Source organism: Musca domestica, unplaced genomic scaffold (assembly GCF_030504385.1).
Source record: "Musca domestica strain aabys unplaced genomic scaffold, Musca_domestica.polishedcontigs.V.1.1 15, whole genome shotgun sequence".
NCBI classification, from domain to species: domain Eukaryota; kingdom Metazoa; phylum Arthropoda; class Insecta; order Diptera; family Muscidae; genus Musca; species Musca domestica.
The window spans coordinates 14,993,531-15,018,824 of record NW_026712207.1 but is presented as its reverse complement, the minus strand read 5'-3'; the positions used below and the strand labels follow the sequence as shown (position 1 = coordinate 15,018,824).

General features: G+C 36.5%; 1 protein-coding gene across 1 annotated transcript in view; it reads right to left on the bottom strand.

Moving 5' to 3' along the window:
• The window catches only part of LOC101895249 (zinc finger protein 37), a 38,236-nt gene extending 21,931 nt beyond the window's left edge, over nucleotides 1-16,305 (bottom strand). Inside the window, exon 1 of the mRNA XM_020036097.2 lies at nucleotides 14,822-16,305. Coding sequence (XP_019891656.2) covers nucleotides 14,822-15,653 — 832 coding nt within the window. The 5' untranslated portion in view covers nucleotides 15,654-16,305. The remainder of the gene's footprint in view (nucleotides 1-14,821) is intronic.
• Nucleotides 16,306-25,294: the final 8,989 nt, after the last annotated feature.

Sequence of the window (25,294 nt, the reverse complement as noted above, 5' to 3'; positions counted from 1 at the left end):
AGCCAGATATAGGGCGTAAGAAACTATATAATAATGACGAATAATGACCGGTTTCCTTATTAAAGAGATTGTTCTCCACAGGATTCATTAAAATAGTTTCCTTTTCAAAAATTGTACAACCAAGTGACAATCTCAAGTTTAATAAAACTGTTCTAAACAAAAAAAAAATGCATAAAAGCAGTAAGTTCAGCCAGGCTGAACATAGAATACCCTCCACCATCTGGAAAAAAAATTGAAAATTTTTCAAAAAACAAAAAAAAAAAACTATATAGGGAGTTACCGTCATATTGGGGTCTATACAAAGATGCGGATCAGCATAGGCACATTTTGTAGGGTCTAAAATATATATATTTCGAGGTGTTACAAACGGAATCACAAACTTAATATACCCTACATTATATTAAAATTTCTCCTCTTCATGCCTTCATTAAAATCTAAACATATAACATAACTTTCCGGGCACTTACTAATACATATAGAAAGGATATACTAAAATGAGAGCCGAGATAGACCATCTCAAACTTGTCCAAAGAAAATGTTCCTTTCTTTCTTATTCCGATATACTAAAGCCTGCTGGAGATAAACCTAATTAATAGTTGATTATTTGTTGCATGTAAATACTGGCGAGATATTTATTGATGAAACTGCTGATTTGGGTGTTGGCTATTATTGCCACTGAAGGCATTTTGCTTGAGGAGGAACCATCATCATCGTCATCATAATCATTTCTGCTATTACCACTACTACTCACACACATACGTACACTCACTCACGCACAAACCCACACTCCAACTTTAAATGCTCTCGAATCTGATGGGAATGGCAGCCACATGGCAGCATGGTTGATATGCTTTGGCATTCTAAAGTAATATAAAACAGCTTATTAGAAAAGTGCCATTAAATTTGGTTAATAAAGCAATTTCCATGCGGGTGCGTCTCCGTTTGCGTTTTGGATTGGCGTTGTTGTTTTTGGTCTAATATAAAATATAGTCTACCACCATCACCACCCCCCACCATCGTCATCACCTAACGAATCTTGCTCTGAGTGGCAAATTTATCTAGTATCTACTGATTGCTTCATTTCTCCCATCCCCTGAAGTCGAGCGAAAAAAATATTTAAAAGTTTAAATGTGACAACGTTACCACCTCAAGCACAAACAACATTAGCCCTCTGTGTGGTGTTATTGTTGTTCTTTTTTATAAATATCGTTATTTGTTTTAAGAAAAACCAAAAAAAAGGAAGATGGGAAAAGGGCGGAAACGCATGGTGTGGCTAAATTTATGAAATATATTCAACGAATGTTAAACACCTAAAAGTAGGCAACAGTTTTCTTCCGCATGTGGAATGTTTTCAGTTTTAAAGAAGAATTATTTTATGAATATGTGTGTGTATGCATGTATGTGTGCGCTTGTGTGTGTACATGTTCAAGATAATCGTTGAGAATTTGTATTTGTTTTATAAAACAACGAAAATTAACGAATAGCAACAGTTTTTCCCTATTTCGTTGTTCGGCACGACTGTTTCTGTTGTTTAAAAAAAAAAAAACAAATTATTGTTGTTGTAACTTTTAAATGTAATTAAAAGCACGTGTTGTTATTTATACGTAAGTCATATAGCAATGGCAACAAACGATGACAGTAACAAGACAACAATGACGACGACAGAGGTACCAAAAACTCAAACGACAGACATTCGTCCGTACGTACACTTATGATTTATAAATAATATACAAATTTATATGCACACACTACATTCAGGTTGTGCATACTCATTCAATATCATTCCCTTCCGCCCCTCCCACACCCCAATTGTGAGGACGTTCATTCACATGTAGGTATCCTTGTTTTCATGAATAATACATGGCCCAAAATTATTTATAAATTTTAAAAGAAAGGAAAACGATTCATGGGCTGAAATGGGTCTTTGATATATTTCCAAGAATATGATTGTATTTTATTCAAAATATTAACGAGCAAATGTTTTTAGAATTTGATTTATTTTTAAAATTAATCTGAATGCTGTTATCCAATACTTTCCACTGAAATGTGTAAATCATGTACTCCAACTTAACTGGGGTTATATAACCTGAATTAAAAGGATATAAAAAAAATAGTGTAACACAGCCCTAAAAACTTGTTAATTTTACAGTTTCCTCTCATATAATTAGGGTTTTGACCATCTAGAACACCAGTTCCTAAACGTAGAAGTGATTTCATATATTTCATATCACTCATACGCACAGTTTTCATACAAACGATCGGAGTCCACGGAACTAGATAAGGAACGGATAGAACACACGGAACTAGATACGAACTAGATTGGCACACCACTACATACAGGGTGAGATAAAAAACTGCAACCAACTTCAGACTGCTGTCATTCCTAAGCCACTCGTCCGAAAGGTGTTTAAATTATTCCAGTGACAGCTCATTATATTGTTTACAGGCACACAAAAGCATTTTGGAGAGAATTTTTCAGAAAAAAAGTTATTCGTGATGGAATTCAAGCGTGATATTGTGATTTCTTTTTATTTGGCCGGAAAACCACAAGTGGCTATAGTTAGAGCACTTCAGCATTTAAATGTGAATAAATCTTTTGTGTCTCGTACCATCGCTCGTTACCGTAATACTGGTAGAGTAGCTCCAAGTCAAGGAAGTGGACGGAAGAAAACAACAACATCTGCAGAAATGGTTCGAAATGTTAAGAAGCGACTTGATCGAAACCCGCGTCACAGTTTCCGAAAAATGGCTCGTGAGCTGAACATATCACAATGAGCTCGGGATAAAGACATTAAAATTGCAAAAAGTGTAAGAAATTGTACCACAACAGAAAGAAAATATACACAAAAGAGCTAAAGAGTGTCTTCGCTTGGCCGCTAGTGGTGAACTGCCGAATTTGGTTTTCTCCAATGAGAAAACATTCGTTGTTCAGCAGTTTGTAAACAAACATCGTGTTTCCTTGCCAAAGAGGTCAGCTGAAAATGTGCACATGCACATGGGCCATGGTGATAGTGTGGGCAGTCATAACATCCGATGGTGGCTCTCCACTTATATTAATCGACCGTGGCATCAGAATAAATGCAGACTATTATTGTGAAAATATTCTGGAGGTTCTATTAAACCCTTGGGCACGCAAACATTTTGGCTGCAGACCTTGGACATGCCAACAGGACTCAGCACCTTCGCACTTAGCACGTGCCACCCAAGAATGGTTACAAAATGAGGTTCCTCACTTTATTTCCAGCACACAATGGCCACCAAAATCTCCGGATACCAATCCGTTGATTATTGTGTTTTGGAAAGAGTTTTTGGCACTTAGAAATACCAAAGTGTCGATCACCTCAAGCAAGCGCTTCGCCCGTAATGGGTCAAAACACCGCAGAGCAACATTCGCGTGTGACGGTTTCATTGGCTGTTTAAAGACCGTAATTCGTGCCAAAGGTGACCAATTCGAACAAATCTAAACTTATTCTAAAATTTAATGCTATTTCCGACATTTTTGGCTTTTATTCAATAAAATTTAAAAAAACTGTAAAAATTATGGCTTTTGACTTTGTTGCTGCTTTTATACCCTCCACCTTGGAAAGGAGGGTATATTAACTTTGTCATTCCGTTTATAACATCCCTAAATAATCGTTGTAGACCCCATAAAGTATATATATTCATAATAAGCATAAAATTCTAAGTCGATATAACGATGTCCGTCCATCTGCCTGTCTGTCCGTCTGTCTGTTCAAATCACGATACAGCCTACATTATTTGACAGAGCGTCTATGATGGTTGGTATTGAAACTGAGATATATCAGTCCACGTTTTGGTATAGTCACCATATAACGGTACCTCCCGATATTTGGTATTTAGATGATTTTTGCCACATTTTTCCAAGGATTTGTCTAAAAATTTGTATTTGTTAGTCATAATAGGTTCTAGCTCCGGTGGCGAAACATTGCATTTATAGGTTCACGTTTTGGTATAGCCCCCATATAACGGTACCTCCCAATATTCCGTATTTTAAAAGTTTTGGTCACATTTTTTCATGGATTTGTCTAAAAATTGGTATTTGTTGGTCATAATGGGTTCTGGCTACGGTGGCGAAACATTGTATGTATAGGTTCACGTTTTTCTGTAGCCCTATATTTCGGTACCTCCCGATATTCGACATTTTGATGATTCTTGCCACATTTTCCCACGAATATGTCTAAAAATTGGTATTTGTGTGTCATAATGGGTTCTAATGTTTCCTTTACCCTAAGGTGGTGGGTATTAAAAGTTCGGCCCGGTCGAACTAAATTTTTTTTTACTGATTTTTATCTCACCGTAGATAGATCGGACTACTCCTCTCCCATATAGGTTCAATATTTTGAATATGAAATGTGAAAGAAGAGTCCGACTGTCTTCGAATTTAAAATATCCCAATTTTTCTGCCAACTCAAGGCGTAGTTTGGATATGGGATAGATAACACCACTCGTTTTTGGTACCTTCTCCACAGCGGGTCAAAATGTTGAATAACAATAAGATTCATGAAATGCAAAACGACTTCCTATTCTTTTCAAAATTGGTTTATCTCAATATTTCTGCCAACAAGATATCTGTAACTCATTTTCTTGAGTTACCGACAAAAATCGTTAACTTTAAAATTTTCATATAAAAGAAAGCTGTTCAAGTTGACAAAATTGGCACATATCGGTTAGATTTACAATAAGGAATGGCTGTAGTTAGATTTTTTGATATCCTATAGGGTGGAAGAAAGCTTGTCAAAATACATTTAATGAAGGTCTAACATTTCTAGTACCATAGCAAGTAAAAAAGCAGTAACTTCTGCCGGGCCGAACTTTAAATATCATCCACCATTTGGAACGAATTAGAAAATTTTCAAAAAAAATAAAATCCTTTAAAAATTCTTTTAAAATCTTTAAAATACCTAATATCGGAAGATGCCTATATATGGGAAGATATACGATATTGTGGACCTATATAGACAAATCTATGTCTGGGGGTAAGTACTCACAAAGAACTCTATGTGTAGAATTTCAGACAATTCCGTTGAAAAATGTGGCTAAAATCATCAAAACATCGAATATCGGGGGGTACCATTATATGGAGGATATACGATATCGTGGACCTTTATAGACATATCTGTGCAAAATTTTAGCTTTCTATCTTAATTCATTTTGACTGTAGCGTGATGGCAACACAATCAGACAGACGTACGGAAAGATTTAAATTGTCTTAGAATTTTACGGTGATCAAGAGTCTAAAATGATTATTTCGATGAGTTCCAAACGTAATGACAAACTTAATATACCTTCAATACTATGTATGGTGGAGGGTTTAAAAATTGTTTGGTTAAGTCGTCACATAATGTTTTGCTTGTGAAACAAATGCATATTACTTCTGTGGCCTGGAATTATAAATTCGATGGGGCACACACTGAATTAAGACTTAATCTGCCCACCCTACAATCCACACAAAAAAAAAAATGTCATTGGGTCACCATTGTGTATGATTGTTCTACTCTTTCGCATTCTCAGTTAATCGGTTACCAGGAATGCACCAGGTGGCGTATGAAAATGTTTACATTAAGTATTTATACCCTAGCACGAAATTAATACACTTAAATAATAATTGTTAAAAGACTTGATATCCTTCGGCCACGAAACGGAGAACATTCCAAAATGTACTTATTAACTTAGAAAGCCAAACAGCACCACAAAAAGTCTAGCGACTAAACTTTGGCCATTAAGCGTGCCCATCACCATCGTCGTCGTCATCATCATCATCATCATGGACATCATTATAACCCTTTTAACAATTTCCTTAAGTAAACACGGCGACGAACGTTTGTTGGAGCCACTCAAACTCAAACATTCATTAATATTTTGTTAGTTTATATAAAAGGCAACAGCAACAGCAGCAGCAGAACCACCAACAACAACTACAACCACAAGCATTGGCCCGTGTATTTACACAGTTGGCCATACGGCCATTTGGCTAACACGGCACGCATATTCTCAATAAAAAGTTGTGACAAACAAATACGTTTCGTCCATCAAGGCGAAGAGCTGGAACACGAAGAAACGTGTTATGGGCCACCTGTTTGGCTTTTAGTTTCATTTTTAGACTTTTCTTCTTCTTTATCATTTGGTTTGTGTTTATTTTCCGTTTTTTTTTGTTGGTGAAAAAGAAGAAAAAAAAAAAAACGAACGAAACGTGGTAATGGAAAACCTCCACAGCAACACAAAGAAATGGAAGCACGAACCAAAAGCTTGTTGCATGTGGCAAATGGGAGGCTATTTCATAGAAGGGTCATGCCTATACAAACAGGTATTGACCAACTGCTGCTGCTGCTCGTTGGTGGTGCTGTGTGTAAACGAATGCCAGAATAAGTCGTACTAATTCCCTCGCGTGACCTGTGCACATACACGTGGTCACAACACACACACAGAGTTCGTCCCTGTACCGAAGAGCCCCAACAATAACAAACAAACCATTTTCCAATAACCCATCAACTGAACAGTCCATCCATTCATTCATCCATCCATTCTCGTTTTCTTATTTTTTTTTTTACATTGACTCTCATTGGTCTGTTTCTTCTCCTCCGTTGTTTCTGTTGTAAACTAATGACATTTACACACAATCAACGTTGGATCGGCTTCGGCGGTTGTGTGGTACGGGTGAATGTGTTTATTTATATATTTCATTGCTGCAGGTACATATTGATGGTCACTTAAGTCTCATAAAAGACCGTGAATCGATTTTCAATTATGCCGCATTACGTTACAATAACACCCACCAACCCCGCACTTTGGCGTGGAGCAGGCAACGGCTATGAAAGGTAAGCAACATGAGCTGGATAAGAGCTACGTTGAAAGACATATACATTTCAATTTTTAGCCAGCAGGGGAACGAGGATGGTGTGGAAATGTTGAATATTGCTATGAAATGATAAAAGAGCCATGGAGAGCTTGAAACAAATTCAATGTGTTAAATGACCCTTAGACCCAAAAAACATATATATTCTTGATCAGCATTAAAAATCTATGTCAGCAGGAATTTATATTAAAAATGGGAATATACAGGGTGAGATAAAAAACTGCAACAAAGTCAAAAGCCATTATTTTTACCTTTTTTTATTTTATTGAATGAAAGCAAAAATCGTCGGAAACTGCATCAAATTTTAGAATAAGTCTAGATTTGTTCGAATTGGTCACCTTTGGCACGAATCATGGCCTTCAAACGGCCAATGAAGCCGTCACACGCTGCTCTGCGGTATTTTGGCCCATTCCCGACGAAGCGCTTGCTTGAGGTGATCGATACTTTGGTATTATTAAGTGCCAGACAAAATAGTCCAACGGATTGGTATCCGGACCATTTATGGTTACAGTGCAATGGTGCTGAGTCTGTTGGAATGTTCAAGGTCTGCGGCCAAAATGTTTACCTGTCCAAGGCTTTAATACACCCTCCAGAATATTTTCGCGATAATATTCGACATTTATTCTGATGCCACAGTCGATTAATACGAGCGGAGAGCGACCATCGGTTGTTATGGCGGCCCACACCATCACCTTGACCAACCGAAGGTGCACATTTTCAGCAGACCTCTTTGGCAAGTAAACACCATCATTTTGTTTGTTTACAAACTGCTGGACAACGAATATTTTTTCATCGGAGAAAACCAAATTCGGCAGTTCACCAATTTTCTTTGGGATGTAGTTGCGGTGTAAGTTCTTGCACTTTTTGGAATATCAACGGCTTTACCCTGAGCTCATGTTTCAATATTTTGCAAATGGATTATTGCGATATGTTCAGCTCACGAGCCATTTTTCGGCCACTGCGACGCGAGTTTCGATCAAGTCGCTTCTTTACTTTTCGATCCATTGCTGATGTTGCTGTTTTCTTCCGTCCACTTCCTTGACGTCGGGCTACGCTAAGAGCGATTGTACGAGAAACAAAAGAATTTATTCACATTTAAAAAAATCTGCAATTCCTCCCCAAAATGCTTTGGTACACTTGTAAACAATATAATGAGCTATCACTGGAATAATTTTAACAGCTGTCGGACGAGCGGCTTAGAAATGACAGCAGTCGGAAGTTGGTTGCAGTTTTTTTCATCATACTCTGTATATATTTGATCTGGTCAAGACGTGCCTCATAGAAATTGCGATTTTAAGCTTTAGGTCTCTTTGAACTAAATCCGTTTTAGGACATTTGGATTCGATCTAGAGGTGTCCGTCCGTCTGTCTGTCTGGCTGGTGCGCACGATAACTCTCGAAGGGGGTATCCGATTTGGTCCAAACTTACATCATCAGAATATTATTATCAAACTTAAATCGAGTTCGGAGTCGGGCAATATCAGTCCACTCATTCTTGTACGACTCCGGTATAAAGATGGTGGAGATCGGACCATTCCTTCTGGTATCTCACAAGGAGACACAGTTTTGAATATCCAAAACAATTTTAAAATCCGAAATATGTATCCGGTTTTCTTAATATTTCACATATTCCATTATTTCTACTAACTAATGATCTGTTGTGAAGATGGGTAATGTCAGTCTACTCCTTCTGGTACCTCACTCACGAAGAGTCAAAATTTTGAATAACAATTTTTCTTAAAAAGTGAGATATAACAGTTCCAATTCTCTACATCTCAATTCTATTGCCTGGTATCAAGGACAGATGGAATGTACCACTCCTTTCTGGTACTTTCCCCAAAACGGGTCAAAATTATGAATAACCATGACCCTCATAAAAGGCGAAATGAGCATTGGATTCTTTTAAAAAGTGGCACATCCTAATCTTTCCACCAACAAGATTCATTATGGAGATTGTATGCTTATCCCTTCTGGTCCCCCACAAAGGATCATAATTTTCAAGAAACAATTACAACTCCTATAAAATGTCGTATTGTCTCCAAGTTTTGCACATCTCATTATTTTGATTAACATTCCTTCTGGTACCTCCCCCCCACATTTGGTCAATATTTTGAATAATTATATCTCTTATAAAATGTGAAATATAGCATCTAATATTTTCTAAACTACATATCTGGCGTGTAGACAACAGATGAAAGCTACTCCTTCTGGTACTTCCCCCCTTAAGGGGTCAGAATTGTCAGTATTTACATATCTCCTAAATTGAGAAACAGATCAGTGATTCTTTTTAAACTTCGTATACCTGAATGTATTTCTCAACCAGGGATCTGATGTGAATAGGGAATTTATGGGTCCACTCCTTGTGGTTCCTTCCCCACAAAATTTGAAAATTTTGATAAATTTGAAAATAAATGTTCGAGTTTTTTCAATTTTGTACATATCAATATCTATATCAGCATTAGAAGAAATGCAATACTTTATGGTGTATCACGCAGAAATTTTAGAAATTTGATAACGTATCTCGTAAAATTTGAAGAAAGTAGTCCATATAGCCCAAATCTGTTGTGTGCGTTGTGAAATTTATATAAGACTTAGCTCCGATACAAAATGAAAAATCTTGGCCCACTTCTTCGGAATTTCCCCCATAAAGAGGCATCAGCAGGGGGTATATATATGTCAGCAAAACCGACTGATACTATTTAATTTATTTTAATCAAATTTTAGGGATTTTTATACCCTACAACACTATGTGTTGGGGGTATTATAAGTTTGATTGGGCCAGAATTTATGTAACACCTCGAAATATTGGTTTCCCATATAGGAAAGTATATATGGATCTTCCTAGCTCGCCGAGCTGAGTCGATCTAGCTATGTATGTCCGTCCGTCCGTCTGTCCGTCTGTCCGTCTGTCCATGTTAATTTGTAATCACTCTACAGGTCGCAATTATGGCCCGATCTTCACGAAATTTAGAATGTAGGTGGGGTTAAGGTCAGAATAGAACCCTATTTCTTTTGGAGATGATCGCATAATATTTAGGGGTTGAAATGGACCAAAAACTGAAAAAATTCCTGATTTTGCAGTTGCTCTACAGGTCGCAAATATAGACCAAACGACGCGGAATTGCGCATGTAGCTAGAGTTTAGGGCGGGGAAGAAGCCTACCAATTTGGGTGGTCATCGGATAATATTTAGTGGGTAAAATAGACCATATCTTTTGTATTGAAAAAAATCAAAATTTTTCATTAAACCGCGAATATTTTAAATCCCGGCGAAATCAAAAGCCATGACAAGGTTACCTCTGATCTTTACATTGATGTTAACATCCATCAAATCGGATATATAGCAAAATATGTGCGATATATATGTCTATCAAAGAAGATATGCTTGAAAGATCTCTTATATGTCGAGAACGGCTGAACTGATTTCGACAGTTCTCATTAATTCAGAATGCCCTTTTGGCAGGAAAGAAAAAACGTCTAAAAAATCGCATAAAAATATCTCTCTAAAGATGAAAATATTGATTTTGTAAAATTTTCTCATATTTTTTTCAATTTTGTCACATTTTTGGCATATTTTCATTTTGAATTAAACATTTGGTAATATTTCTACAGCTAACAAAACTAAGTAGTTAGGATATCAGGATATCATATACAGATCGCATTTATGGCCCGATCCTTATGAAATTTTGCATGGGGATAAGATGAGGGTCAGAATAGAAGCCTACTCTTTTTGGAGATAATCGCCATATATTTAGGGGTTGAAATGGACAAAAAAACTGCAAAATTTTCAGCAGGTCGTAATTATCGCCCGATCCTCACGCGCATTTGAATGGAGGTTACCGGACATTGCAAAAGCCAAATAGTTTTGGATGGCCATCCAAAAATATTCAATGTGTGAAATAGTTTGCCAACTTTTGTAGACAAAATACGAAAATATCCATTCCAGTGACTTTTTGGTGAATTCACAAATACAGGAAAGACGCACTTCTGACTATTTCGTTAAGGCTGATTTCGTTGAAGAATATAGTCAAATGTCTGTATCTCACATAAATGCGTTTAAGTCAAAAACCAATAATAAATCTTAATCTTTTGCCACTTCTGAGAGATTATAGGTCTTTGGGAAATATTGGTTCCAGATCTAGGAAGACCATTTACGTGCAACATCTACCAATAAATTGGAAATGAGCAAATTACTTTAAGTTGCTATTATTCGAAAATTAGAGAACGAAACCTGATGGTTTTCTTTTATTATTTGTCACAATATCTTGTGGAATTCTTTCGAGTATATGGCCTATATAAACTGTATCATTTATTATAGTGTTGTAGGGTATTCAACGGTCGGCCCCGCTCGACTGTAGCCTTTGCTTACTTGTTTTTAATGTTTTTCCTTTTTATTCGACCTTTTATGTGAGACCAATTTGTCCATCAATAGAACTGTGCAAATATATAGTAAAGATTTTTTTATATATCTTTCATATATAAATATTTCAAAGAATGAAACAACAATATGAAAACAAAATTAATTCTCCAACCTCGTCAATGATAGCAACATGTATTTCCATACATATATGTATACCGTTTTGAACCTGTACTTTCATATTTGTAGTACCGTTTCGTTCGCCTTTTATTGGACAACAAAGTTTCGGTTTTCAATGCCGCAAGAATTTAAAATGTTAAGGGCATTCAGTTGCTACGAAAAGGCTCACGTTAATGGCATGAAGAGGAAATGAAAATAAAAGACGGGACTTATGTATTTAAATAAAATAACTTAAGAATTTTTATACAGCGACACATCTCTTTTTAAAGTTCACAAAATATAAAGGACGAGCCATTGGTGTCATAGGTGGACAGTGGCTACATGGTCTCACATAAACCATCTTTTGTCTTCTTTGTTCGTTCGCCAGTTTCTCCCCATGGGGATTTACATATGTGTAATTCAATTTGAGGGGGATGAAAGGGGAAGTGGAGGTAGATGTGGACAGTTCCAACAATGAAATTGTTCAATTCATCGAATGCGATAATTTTCATGGGTATTTTAACAAAGTAAATTGAATCAACGGTTCTTAAGTAATGCGATAAACAGTTAAAGGAAATATTTGCAGCGGGTAACAGTTGTATGCAACATGTGTTAGTTTAAGGGAAACTCGTAAAAGAGATTAGGCTTTCTAACGAGTTACAAAAATAGACAATTGATTGGGATAAGATTCCTTGGAACCCACATGTATATTTTAGATATATATTATTTTCAACAATATTGCAGATAGAAATATAACGAATATTTTGGTCGAACATCGAAAACCTCAAGCGAGCCTTTTCCAAAATATGGTTAATAACTTAAATTAAATCTTTTACAATCCAATTTAATTCATTATTTAAAAAATTTTAAAAATATTCAAAATGTTCTACAAAATTATTTGGCATAAAATTCTACTATAGGTCCCAGAAGGAGTCAAAAGTCTAGATTTTACCTAAAAATACCGTTTTTGCGAATTTGTGCAAAAGTCTCCAGTAAAGCATCATTTTAGAAAAATGACGTCAAAGACAAAAATATTCTTCATCAAATTTTACTATAATTCGCCTAAGAAAATTTACCTCTATTTCTGCGGCACATCAACAAAATAATTGCATCAATGTTCCAAAAAAAAAAAAAAAAAAAAGATTTTTTTTTGATTAATTTTTTCTCGGACTTTTTTCGAGTTGACACCTGAAAGGCACATAAAATTTCGCTTTAGGAAAAGGTGTGAAAAGAAGAAAAAGTTTACACAAAATATTACTTAAAATCTTAGTATAAACCATAAATCTAGATGCAATGGCTTTTTTGAAAATGATATCCAAAACCTCGGCTGGGAAAATGGACAATATCGCACCACTGCATCCAGAACCTTCCCACAAAGTATCAAAATTTCGAATGATTATAACTCATCTATAATTTGAAATAACAGTCCGATTGCCTTCAAATTTCTCTCATCAAGATATTTTTGTTAACAAAATAATACTCTAAGATAATACTCTATACTCTTTCTGGTACCTCCCCCGCAACGGGTCAAAATTTTGAATAACCATAAAGCACGCAAAACTCTAAATTAGCATTAGATTCCTTTGAAATTCGCCACCCCCAATATTTCTATCAACACAAAATCTGTTGTGAAGATGGTAGATATCGGTCTATTCCTTCTAGTACCCGTTCCACAAAGGATCAAAATTTAGATTAACCAAAACGATCATAAAAAGCGAACTGAGCGTCCAATACTCTTAAAATTTCACACATCCCAATATTTTTACTAAAAGAAAATTTGGTTTGAAGATTGAATATGTATAGGATCACTACCCACTACAACGGGTCAGAATTTGGAATAGCCCAAACTCGCATAAAATGCGAATTAAGCTTATTCTCTGTTCCAATGATTCTGGATGTAATGTTAAGATCTCTATCAAAATTAAAAGCATTATCCTAAATATTGAGAAATATATCCCAAACTATGGGGGTTCCTCTGTGTATATGGTCGAATATATATGAGGGCCTCAAAAACATTTGACCGAAGGCCCAGAACTCCTGTGGGGTTTTGAGTGTGAAAACAGTGAAATTATAAGAGAATTTACAGCGAATTAGGAAATTCGATTTTTTTTAAATTTATGAAGGTAATCTCATTTCCGCCTTCTATACTGAATGTACCATTGTGGCGTATGCGTAGTTTCTCATACGCAACGTAGCACAGTGCGGTTAGATTCAAAATTAAGATACATAAATGTCATTTATTTTACTCAGATGTGTGTTGGGTTTGCAGGACTTTCGGTATTGGAAATGGGCTATATAGGTCCATGTTTTGGTGTAACCCCATATAACTGTACCCCCAAATATTCGGTATTTTGATTTTTTGTGTCACACTTTTCATCAGAAATGATTCAAATTTGGAAGTTGAAGTTACTAGTGGATACTACATTCTATGATTCCCACACAGCGGTAAATCCATATATTCAGCATTTTTCTTATTACTGAATAGTTTCAAATTTCGTAATGATAGATCGTAATGGGTATGACAATTTATGACAGAAAAATTGTCTATGCAGGTCCCATACAACGATACCTTCCTATATTTGGTGTTTTTATTATTTTAGCGACATAATTTACCGGATCTGTTTCAAATTTCGTATTTGAAGTTCGTAATGGGTACTACAGTCTGTGATAGAAAATTGCAAGTTCACGTCTTCGTATAGCCCCATACAATGGTACCTCCCTATATGCGGTATTTCAATGATTTTACCGAAATTATTCAACGGAATTGTTTCAAGTTGTGTATTTGAATATCGTAGTGACATATGACAAAAATTTTAAAGACAGGTCCACGTCTTTGAAAACCCCCCCCCCCCCCCAGAGGTACCTCCCTTAATTCAGTATTTTTATAATTTAAACCGTATTTTTTTACTTCATCAAAATTTGAAAAGTTTTTTAAAACGGCGGAGGATAATCAAATATCGGCCCGGCCGAAATTACAGCTTGTTTACTTGTTTTCATTTCATTGTTACTTCTTTTTATTTTTTAGAAGACGACACTCAAGCAGCATGGCATATTTAGTAACATATTATAAAGGGATGTCACTATCTTCGTGTCTTGTCTTCTGTAAGTTGCGTAATTTGAAATGTATTAGGTCCGTAGTTTTCATTAACGAATTGAACAGTTTCACCCAACCACCAAAAAAAAAAAAAAAAAAAAATCTAAATCTTAAAATCTTTAAGAAGTTCTAATTGATATTTACGGTTTCTGCACCTGGAACATTAATAATTTTGACTTTCTAAGTATTCGGTACGGATACGTTTTTTAATGTTTCATTTTTTAAATCCTTTCATTTTCACATTAAAGACAATACCTGAGTGTTGCTTAATGTGAGCACCTACCTTACGGTCTATAACATTAAAGACAATATAGAAAATTATATAATTCGCTAACTTACCATTTTTATAGGTGATGTTGCTGTTGTTGTTTTTGCTGATCTTGTTGCCGTTGCTAGCCGCCACACTATTTGAACTGTGATTACTGTTCCCACTAGAAATGCTGCTGGCGCAGCTGCTGTTGCTGTTGCGACGATGCTTGTCTTTTGTTGTCATCTCCACCAGTGACTGGGCCGCCGACCACTCGAGGCGTTCGCACAACTTCACATCATCTTCGTCACTGATTAACGTAACACATTCGTTGTTCGTGGCCCGCGGCGAGAAAGCCACCAAAGGCGGTGGTGGCAAATTGTTAGCCAAAGATTGATGTGAGGAATTTTTATTAATGCTGTCGTTAACCACAATGCCGCCATTTGTTGTGCGGCCACCGTTGCTATTGCTATTCGCCGTGGTATTCTCGCCTGCACCAGCAGCAGCAGTAGCACCTAGACGCCGAGGGTTGTACAAATCCGTGGATTTTTTAACAATGTAAATGGTGGCGGTTTGTTGTAATTGCTGGCTTCTTGGCTGCTGCTCGAGCTGTAAATCTTGTTGATGTTGAACGGCCAATGGCTGTTGCTGTTGCTGCTGTTGATGTTGACGTTTTGCATTTTGTGTTCCTCGTCGACCACTTTGGCTAACAACGAAGTTTGACTGGTGTGATTGAGGCGAACGTTGCTGGAGGTGTTGCAGTTGAGGGTTCGCAATGATGGCCGTTGGATATGGCACTGTTGTTGTTGCTGTTGCTGCTGTGGAGACGGTAAAGGTGGCATTGGTCGTTGGCGTGTATGCTGATGCCGCAGAATTCTTGGCTAACACTATTTTACTCGTAGCCGGCATACACTCCACAGACATTTTTGTGGTATTGACCCTTTTTGTGTTCAATTCCTTTATCCTTTCCTTAGACGGGACGGTGTTGTTTCACTTCGGTTTGGTGGCACCGTTTCTCTTTATTCCGGAGAACAGAATTATTTCCAACTTCTTTTGAAAGGGTCATGAATGGAATAACCTTTTTTGGTGTTTATCTTTAGATGCCGTTCTTTGTCCAACGTGCTGTTGTCCACTCAACAAATTCTGTCATACTTGGCTGGTGTTCTTTTCGATTCCATTAAAATTGGCTGCTCGTCGAGGGGACTCGTTTCAAACACTGAGAGATAATTCTTCCATTGAAGGTTTTCAAAGCTTTGCTTTCAACAAAAGATTCAATTTATAAAAAGAAGGAGAAACAGAAAACGTAAAAGTCTTGAAGTAGTCGCTCCTTTTTACAAGAATTGTTGCTTCTTTTATTTTTTTCAAAAATGTTTCACAGATTAAGGTATTGCTTTCGTTGTTCTCGTTGACATGGGGTATGTATTTTGTTTTATCCGTTTTGTTTTTTGTTATAATTTTTCTTAAAATATTTTCTTTTGGTTTTTTGTTTGTTTTCAAAATAATTGGCTTTGAAATTGATTTTGGTATTTTTGTGTGACTTAGCAGCAGAGTGTTGCTATGTTGATTTCATTTTTTTGGTTCTTATCTGAAACAATATCGAATGTAAACAGAGTTTGCAATTAGTTTTTTGTTGCTGTTGTTGTTATTGTTTGAATCCACAAATATGAAATTTGTAATTACTGATGTGTCAGGATTTTGCAGATAAATCACAGTGAGTTGGAAGCATATTTTACATGTGGTGAAGTTAAATTTAAGATTGCCACAGATGTTCAGGGTCAGGGCTATATGGAGTTAGATTTTTTAGTTGTTAAAAATATTTTCTGGAATCATGGAATTCCAGGAGAAAATGATTAATGGAACTCATTTTCACAAAACATCCATAAAAAGGTATTTTCTGCTTATTGGTCTATTCCAGAACTGCAAGAATGTAAAAGATTTTACACGAAAACCTATTATTCCTTTATGATAAAATAAAAAAAAAAATTAGCAGATTCTAATATATGAATTAATAAGGCCCTTGACGCATTTTCCAACTACAAATAATTTTCTTTCTTATTTTAATAAAGACCAACAGCTGTTAAAATTATTCCAGTTACAGCTCATTATATTGTTTACAAGCGTACAAAAGCATTTTGGTGAGAAATTTCCAGAAAAAACCTTATTCGTGATGGAATTCAAGCGTGATAGTGTGATTTCTTTATATTCGGCTGGAAAACTACAAGTGGCTATCGCTAGAGCACTCCAGCATTTAAATGTGAATAAATCTTTTGTGTCTCGTACCATTGCTCATTACCATGGTAGCGTAGCCTGACGTCAAAGAAGTGGACGGAAGAAAACAGCAACATCAGCAGAAATGGTTCCAAAAGTAAAGAAGCAACTTGATTGAAACCCGCGTCGCAGTGGCCGAAAAATGGCTCGTAAGCTGAACATATCACAATATTCCATTCGCAAATATTGAAAATGAGCTCGAGGTAATGTCATTAAAATTCCAAAAAGTGCAAGAACTTACACCGCAACACAAAGAAGATAGACTCAAAAGAGCTAAAGAGTTGCTTCGCTTGGCCGAAAGTAGTGAACTGTTGAATTTGGTTTTCTCCGATGAGAAAACATTCGTTGTCCTGCAGTTTATAAACAGTAACTAGTTAAAAAGCAGTAAAGGTAAAAGTACATAAGAAGCTGAAAGTCATGGCTAGGTATATTTTGTGACATTTCACAAAGGGATTACAGAGTCGCACTAAAATCCTGCCGTCGTTTTCCATTCTACTTTGACATTAATATGCCTAGCCATGGTTTCAAGCTTTTTATGTACTTGTGTCCATGGTACAATGAAGACAAGGTAGGCTAACTTTGAAAAAATTTCAAGTATAGAGGTCTACCTGTTTGGCTTGTTATGTCAGAATTACTATCAAAACAATAAAAAAACAAACAACTTGTTGCATTGATTTTAAATAAATAATTTAAAACCGGGAAAAATGAATGAAAGGTCAAAATTTCTTTTCAAAACCATGTTCTGTATATTTCTTATGGCTTGTTTCGTGACAAAAACTGTAGATTTTATCGATGCATACGTTGCAATAAGCATTTTGAAAACACCCGAATTTGAATATTTTCTGAAAATTTTTTTATTATTGAAAAGAATACACATACATAAACAAACGAAGTTGACATATTAAGCCAGAGAAATAAAAAAATTAAAATCATATGGTAGTTCTGCCCTACCTTGAATTCATTGTACCATGCTTGTACCCATGATACAATGATATCAAGGTAGGGCTATGATAACATATGATTTTAATTTTTTTTATTTTCTTGGCTTAATATGTCATCTTTATTTGTTTATGTATGTGTTTCCTTTTCAATAACACAAAAATTGTTCAGAAAATATTAAAATTCGGGTGTTTTCAAAATGTTTATTTCAACGTATGCATCGACAAAATCTAGAGTTTTTGTAGCGAAATAATCCTTTAGAAATATATAGAACCTGGTTTTGAAAAGAAGTGTTGACCTTTCATTCAGTTTTCGCGGATTTCAATTATTTATTCAAAATAAATGCAACAAGTTGTTTGATTTTTTATTGTTTTGATACTAATTCTGACATTACAAGCCAAACAGGTAGACCTCTATACTTGCAATTTTTTTAAAGTTGACCTACCTTCTCTTCATTGTACCATGCTTGTACCCTAAGTTCGAACTTTTAATGCCCTCCACCATTTGAACGAATTTGGAAATTTTCAAAAAATAAAATCCGTTAAAAATTCTGTCAAAATCCTACAAATATCGAATATAAATGGGGCCTATACGAAGACCTGGACATGCATAACCAACTTTCTGTCATAGGCTGTAGCATCCATTACGAACTTGAAATACCAAATTTGAAACAATTCCGGTGAACAATGTCGCTAAAATCATCAAAACACCGAATATCGGGATGTACCATTATATGGGGGCTATACGAAGACGTGGACCTGTACAGTCAATTTTCAGTCTTAGACTGAAGTATCCCTTTGGAGCTTCAAGTACCAAATTTGAAACAATTCCGGTGAATAATGTCGCTAAAATCATCAAAATACCGAATATCGGGAGGTACAGTTATATGGGGGAACGTTGACCTTCATGGAGGGTATAAAAATGATCGTGTTTGCTTGCCAAATAGGTCAGCTGAAAATGTGCACCTTCGGTCGGCCACCAGAACTCAAGCGACGGCCATGGTGATGGTGTGGGCCGCCATAACAGCCGATGGTCGCTCAGCTCTCGTATTAATCGACCGTGGCATCAGAATAAATGCCGAATATTATCGCCAAAATATTCTGGAGGATGTATTAAAGCCTTGGGCACGCAAACATTTTGGCCGTAGACCTTGGACATTCCAACAGGACCATCGCGCTCAGCATGGGCCACCCAGGAATTGTTACAAAATCAGGTTCCTCGCTTCATTTCCAGTGCACATTGGCCACCAAAATCTCCGGATACCAGTCCGTTGGACTATTGTGTCTGGAGTATTTTGGAAAGCAAGCTCTTCGGCGGGAATGGGCCAAAATGACGCAGAGCAACATTCGGCCAGCGTGTGACGTTTTCATTGGCCGTTTGAAGGCCATAATTCGTGCCAGAGGTGACCAATTCGAACAAATCTAAACTTATTCTAAAATTTGATGCAATTTCCGACATTTAAAAAAAAAATTAAAAAAAATGTAAATTCTGTGGCGTTTGACTTTGTTGCAGTTTGTTTATCTCACCCTGTATTGGTATATGTGGTCTACATAAATGTACACGTACATTAGTACGATCATATAGTGTCAGAACTTTCGAACTTTTTTTTTTTTTTTGTAAGAAAATAGACAAAACATTGAAATTTTACCAAACAGTTATTGACATTTTCACCCTCGATTGCATTATTTATTTCCAAAACTGAGATCGATTAAATATTCCGGTAAATAACAAAAATACAATAAAAAGTGAACAACAACTACAACTAACATGAGTCGCTTCAAACATGTGAACAGTCATAAGGAGTATGGAGATGAAGAGTATGATTTTGAAGAAGCATAAGGAGTATGGAGGCGGAGAGTATGATTTTCGAAATTTGTGGGCGAAGGTAACGAAAACCTTTCAATCGGTTTTCCTTTCAAGGCCTGTAAGCAAATGTCTTTTGAAGGCAATTTACGTTTGATTATTTTCCAGTTTGTGTGAAAGCCAAACGGAGGATGTTGTTTCACCATAGAAGTTTTAATTGAATTTTTAACGAAGCCGCCCCAACATTAACAGTAATATACAATGACCGAACAAACGAATGTTAGCCATTGTGGCAACAGCATGGAGTCCACTACAACCATTCCCACTCTCAATCCCGGTGATGGCAGCAACAGTCATGGGCAACAATTTGCCTTTTTCAAGTTATTCCATGCAACATGCGCTGCGAATATACATGTGCGAGCAGTGGTTCTATAATAAAGTATGTGGAAGTGTTGGTGCGTTTGTGTACTTGTTTGGTCTGTGGCCACCTGTCAGAATATTTTGAACTCATATGAATAAACAGTGGTTTGAGTTTACATCGTTGTTGGGTGGTTACGATTTCAAAATACACACACACAAAGAACGGAATAGTAGGTGTTAATAGAATGTGAGAGGTGTCATAATTAGAAGAGAATGTCATTGCACGAAAATGTTGTTTTATGTTTAGTAAAAAGTAGTAATAAGCAAATAAAAAAGCAGATAAGTTCGGCCGGTCCAAACTTTTAATATCATTTGAAGGAACTTGAAAAAATTTACAAAAAATTTCCCTCAAAAAAAAAAAAAAACTTTTCTGATGAAGGCGTGGTCTTGAATATGTAATTTTTTGTAATAGGCTGAAGTACCGATTCCGAACTTTAAATACGAAATTTGAAACAATTCCGGTGGAAATCGGGATGTATTGCATATGGAGGCTATATGAAGACGGGGACAAGCATACACGATTTTTTTTGATAGGTTGTAGTATCCATCATGAACTTCAAATACGAAATTTGAAACAATTCCATTAAAAAATGTACCAAAATCAAAATACCTAATATTGGCAGGTACAGTTATATGAGGGATATACGAAAATGTGGACGTACAGGGCCTATTTACGAACTTAACCAGCCTACTGGCAAAATACACATCTCAATTCATTTTTACGTTGATCAAAAAATGTTACAAACGGAGTTAAAGAGTTAATATACCCTCCATAGAATGGTGCAGGGTATAAAAATAAGAAACTCTCATTAGGAAAGCCGTTTCAAAGGGTTGTGAACGTATCAGGAATTAGTTTGGTTTTAAACTTAAAAAATGGTTTATAAAAGTTGTGATTTGGTAAGCTTCTCCCCTTTCCTTCCCGCTTTCGAAGTTTATTCGTTATAAAAGCAGAATGTTAAAGACTTCACCACATAGATTCGATGAACTATTGTTTGATTGTGTTGATTTATAGTGAATATCTTTACGTTGGAATATATAGCACATTTACTGGTCTATTCAACTTTTGAAATGCACTGTACCGTACAACAGAACTCTCCGTCAACAATTCGTATAAGTTTGTGTACAGTGATTTGACTTTAAATTAAATGGTATTTCGAGAAGCACGAAACAATACGCAATCTATTTAATATTTAATGTAAATTAACGTATACACAGGCACACTCACATACACACACACCATTACACCGGTGAAGAGTCTTATTAACAACGATGACAAGGATCAGAAACGACCACACGAACTTAACCTCATCTCATGCCGTTTTCCAATGTGAAAAATTCATATTTTCCCCCACAAAATGAAATCCGTACACCTTTACACACGCACACCACACACACACATATATATACAAACAAAGCCACCGAAAAATAATTGTATATTTCACGTCATGTAATAATTAAAGGTTGTCGTTGTCCAAAAATAAGATTTCTTTGTGGATTTTGACTTCCTTTTGCAGGTGAATGAATGGATATTTGGACACACCGTTAGATGGCTGGATAAGTTGTTGTAATTACAACAGTTTAAAGCAAAATTTTGGGGTTGAGTTTGGGTTTGTAACTACGTAAGGAATGACGTGGTCTATGACGATTACCTGTAAATTAGAAAATACAAATATAAAATACAAATATATGCCCTATCATACGAAGAGTTTTTGAATGGATTTCTATGTTTAGAATACCCTTGGACAGATCATCAAGAGAACTCTTAAGAAGGAATCTATGTATCGAGGTACTTCTCAGTAAAATGTTTATATATATAGAAACATGTTTTAGACATCTTTACCATTAAAAACAAGGCTTTGGAGTCGATCTATAGGAGCCAGAGTCCACCTCATGGTAGAAGTCCCTAGGTGGATTCGGAAAGTGAATATTTTATTAATTTTAGTTATTCAGAGCAATAGTATCTTCCAATTCCGCTTATAGGCACATACTTTGACATCGACTCTAAAGCCCTGATTTAAATGAAGAGCAGACTAATAAAAGAATTCGAGCGATATGACACCATTTGAAGGTCTTTTATAAGCAGGAGACCCGTTTCAATATCCACATCTTTCTAAATATCCATGTTTAATATGACCAGCAACAACATCAATTCTTTTTACATTCAACAGGGATATAATTCTCATTCACATAAATATATATTTTTATTTTCTTCTCCGTGGTCGTGGTCGAATAACAATGCCGACAAAGTAGTAAAAATTTTATCGGAAGGTCATAGCGAGCACCTACAGGGTGAACTGAAAAAACTACAACCAACTTCAGACTGCTGTTATTTCTAAGCCACTGGCCGAAAAATGGCTCGTGAGCTGAACATATCGCAATATTCTATTCGGAAAACATTGAAAAATGAATTCGGGGTAAAGCCATTGAAATTCCAAAAAGTGCAAGAACTTACACCGCAACTGAAAGAAAAAAGGCTCAATAGAGGTAAAGAGTTGCTTCGCTTGGCTGAAAGTGGTGAACTGCCGAATTTGGTTTTTTTCCGATGAGAAAACATTCGTTGTCCGGCAGTTTGTAAACGAACAAAATGATCGTGTTTACCGTGGCATCAGAATAAATGGCGAATATTATCGCGAAAATATTCTGGAGGGTGTATTATAGCCTTGGGCGCTCAAACATTTTGACTGCAGACCTTGGACATTCCAACACGACCCAGCTCCACCACACTCAGCACTCGCCACCCAAGAATGGTTACAAAATGATGTTCCTCGCTTCATTTTAGCGCACAATGGCCACCTAAATTTCCGCATACCAATCTGGACTATTGTGTCTGGAGTATTTCGGAAAGCAAGGTTGGCACTAAAAAATACCAAAGTGTCGATCACCTCAAGCAAGCGCATAGGCGGGAATGGACCAAAATACCGCAGAGCAACATTCGGGCAGCGTGTGACGGTTTCATTGGCCGTTTGAAGGCGATTACTTACCTATCTCAGGCAGACCCGAACAATTCTGATACGATTATCGCCTAGACAAAAACTATGCGGATGTTTCCAAGACGAGAAGTAAACAGCCGTTTACTTCCAAGCCTCTAGAAACCTGAATATTTTCTCTTCGACAGCTACAACTAGAAATGAGCGGATTACCGTATAGCTAAAGAATATTGAATAGTTCCGAGCCGAGAGAAGACTAGAAAATCACATCGAAGCAGACAGCGATATAATTTATCCGGGAAAAGGAAACCAAATTATTTCTAGCCGAGTCAAAATTAGAGAAAATCCTCAGGTGGTTTCCACGCCGGCCGACACCCGATATCTGCTTAGTCAACAGCATTACGAATTATTCCTAGCTGAGAGAAAACTCACCCAATAAACTCCGTGGCGATAGCACATTAGATACTTTTAAGCCTAAAAAGCTCGAACTCTTCGAACCGGGGGCAACCTGAAGGAGCCGGGAACTCACATTTATGTTTCGAGCCATAGGCAAAAGCCCAATACTTATATCACGAATAGATCCAAGCCGACAGGAACTTGAATATTTTCTATCCGTCAGCTGCAACTCCAACACTTGAAATAATTACTCCCAAGCCAACTGGAATACAATAATTCCTAGTCCCAATCACCCCATGTCGACAGCAAACCGAAGAATTTCGGGCCGAAAGATACAACTTGAATTCTTCTTAGACGTAGTGCAACATAAATACTTATGATCCGGGTAATTTTATTATATGGTTTTCCAATTGTCTGATTGTATGTGTGGAGAGAATTATGCTTAATACGCTGGACTGCATTTGCCTAGTCATGTTCAAGATATCATTTATGGACAGAAGGCCGTCAACAGGTGTTCTACAAAATAATATAATATCTAGTGCATTGCGAATCCATTATGGGGACCAAACAAGTGTCCAGAAAAGAAACCATTTCTGTAACAATTTTACGGGCTCCCTGATAGATCTTCTTAAAATCTCTTCAATGGCTCTGGTAAATCGATTGTTTCGGAAATAGTTCCCGATTTGCTGTTTCTTTAACAAAATTCTTGTATGCACCCTTCCACGTTTCACGAGCACTTGCTTTCATGCAAGTGATAACAATATGGCAACTCTGTTCGTATTCCCACAGCCTTATTTGTTTATTGTTGTGCACTGAAGTAGAGCAAACAAGTGTGTTATTCAACAAAAGAAACAGCAATAGGAAGATGGCAATGAACAAAATAAGGAGGAAGAAGAAGAACAAGAAACACATAAGTGGTAACAGAGAAAGAGAGGGCGAAACAGAGCGTAAAAGGTAAGGTGGAACTATTGCTCTGATTGCTGAGTGCAAAACTATTAACGAGCGAAGTGGTAAAGAGAACAGTGTTTGAGAGCAATGCCATTTGTGAGAGCGAAATATGTATTTTATTATTACCGTTATTGATTATTGTTTTGTTTCCTGATTTATTTTTTTTTCTGCGGGATTTAAGGATTCCAGAGGAATTATGAAATCAAATATTATTCTAAGTTTGGAATTTGTTGTGCAATTTTCCAAAAAAAGAGAATCCTTTTAAATGGTCACGTTTTTAAAGGACTTCCCCTGTTCTAGGCTTTCCTGAAAAAAGAACGAGGCTAGACGATGGTGTTTGCTGAGGCACACGAGCTCTGCTGATTTCATGTCAACAACAATTCGTGCTGTGATTTTGTTGTTGTGTGTAGTTTAAGCGCCTTTTGCCGAACTACCCGCTAAAATGTTGGCTAGCACACCACCACCACCTCCACCAATACATTAACACCAAACACGGACAGTGACAATGACAGCAGCAACAACTAGTACAATCAGAACCTCTTTCGACCCCCTAACCCCCCTCGGTTTCATAGGCTCAAGTAAGGAAGAACAAAAAAAAGGATATTAAGTAATCATTATTTTGCCAACAACAAAAAAGTGTCCCAAAATTTTTAGGTGACCATTTTTGACACTTTCTTTACTCCACCTTCTTCACTCCGGGATCCATACTCACTTGTTTTTTTTGAAGAAAAGGGCAATTTTTGTTGAGGTTATGACCAGCTTAACAATTTTCACATTTTCTTAGTAGATTTTCATTTGCCACTTGTAAAATCCTTCCTTTGTCATCACTTTTCTGGACAGACAAACAGACACTTTTCGCACACA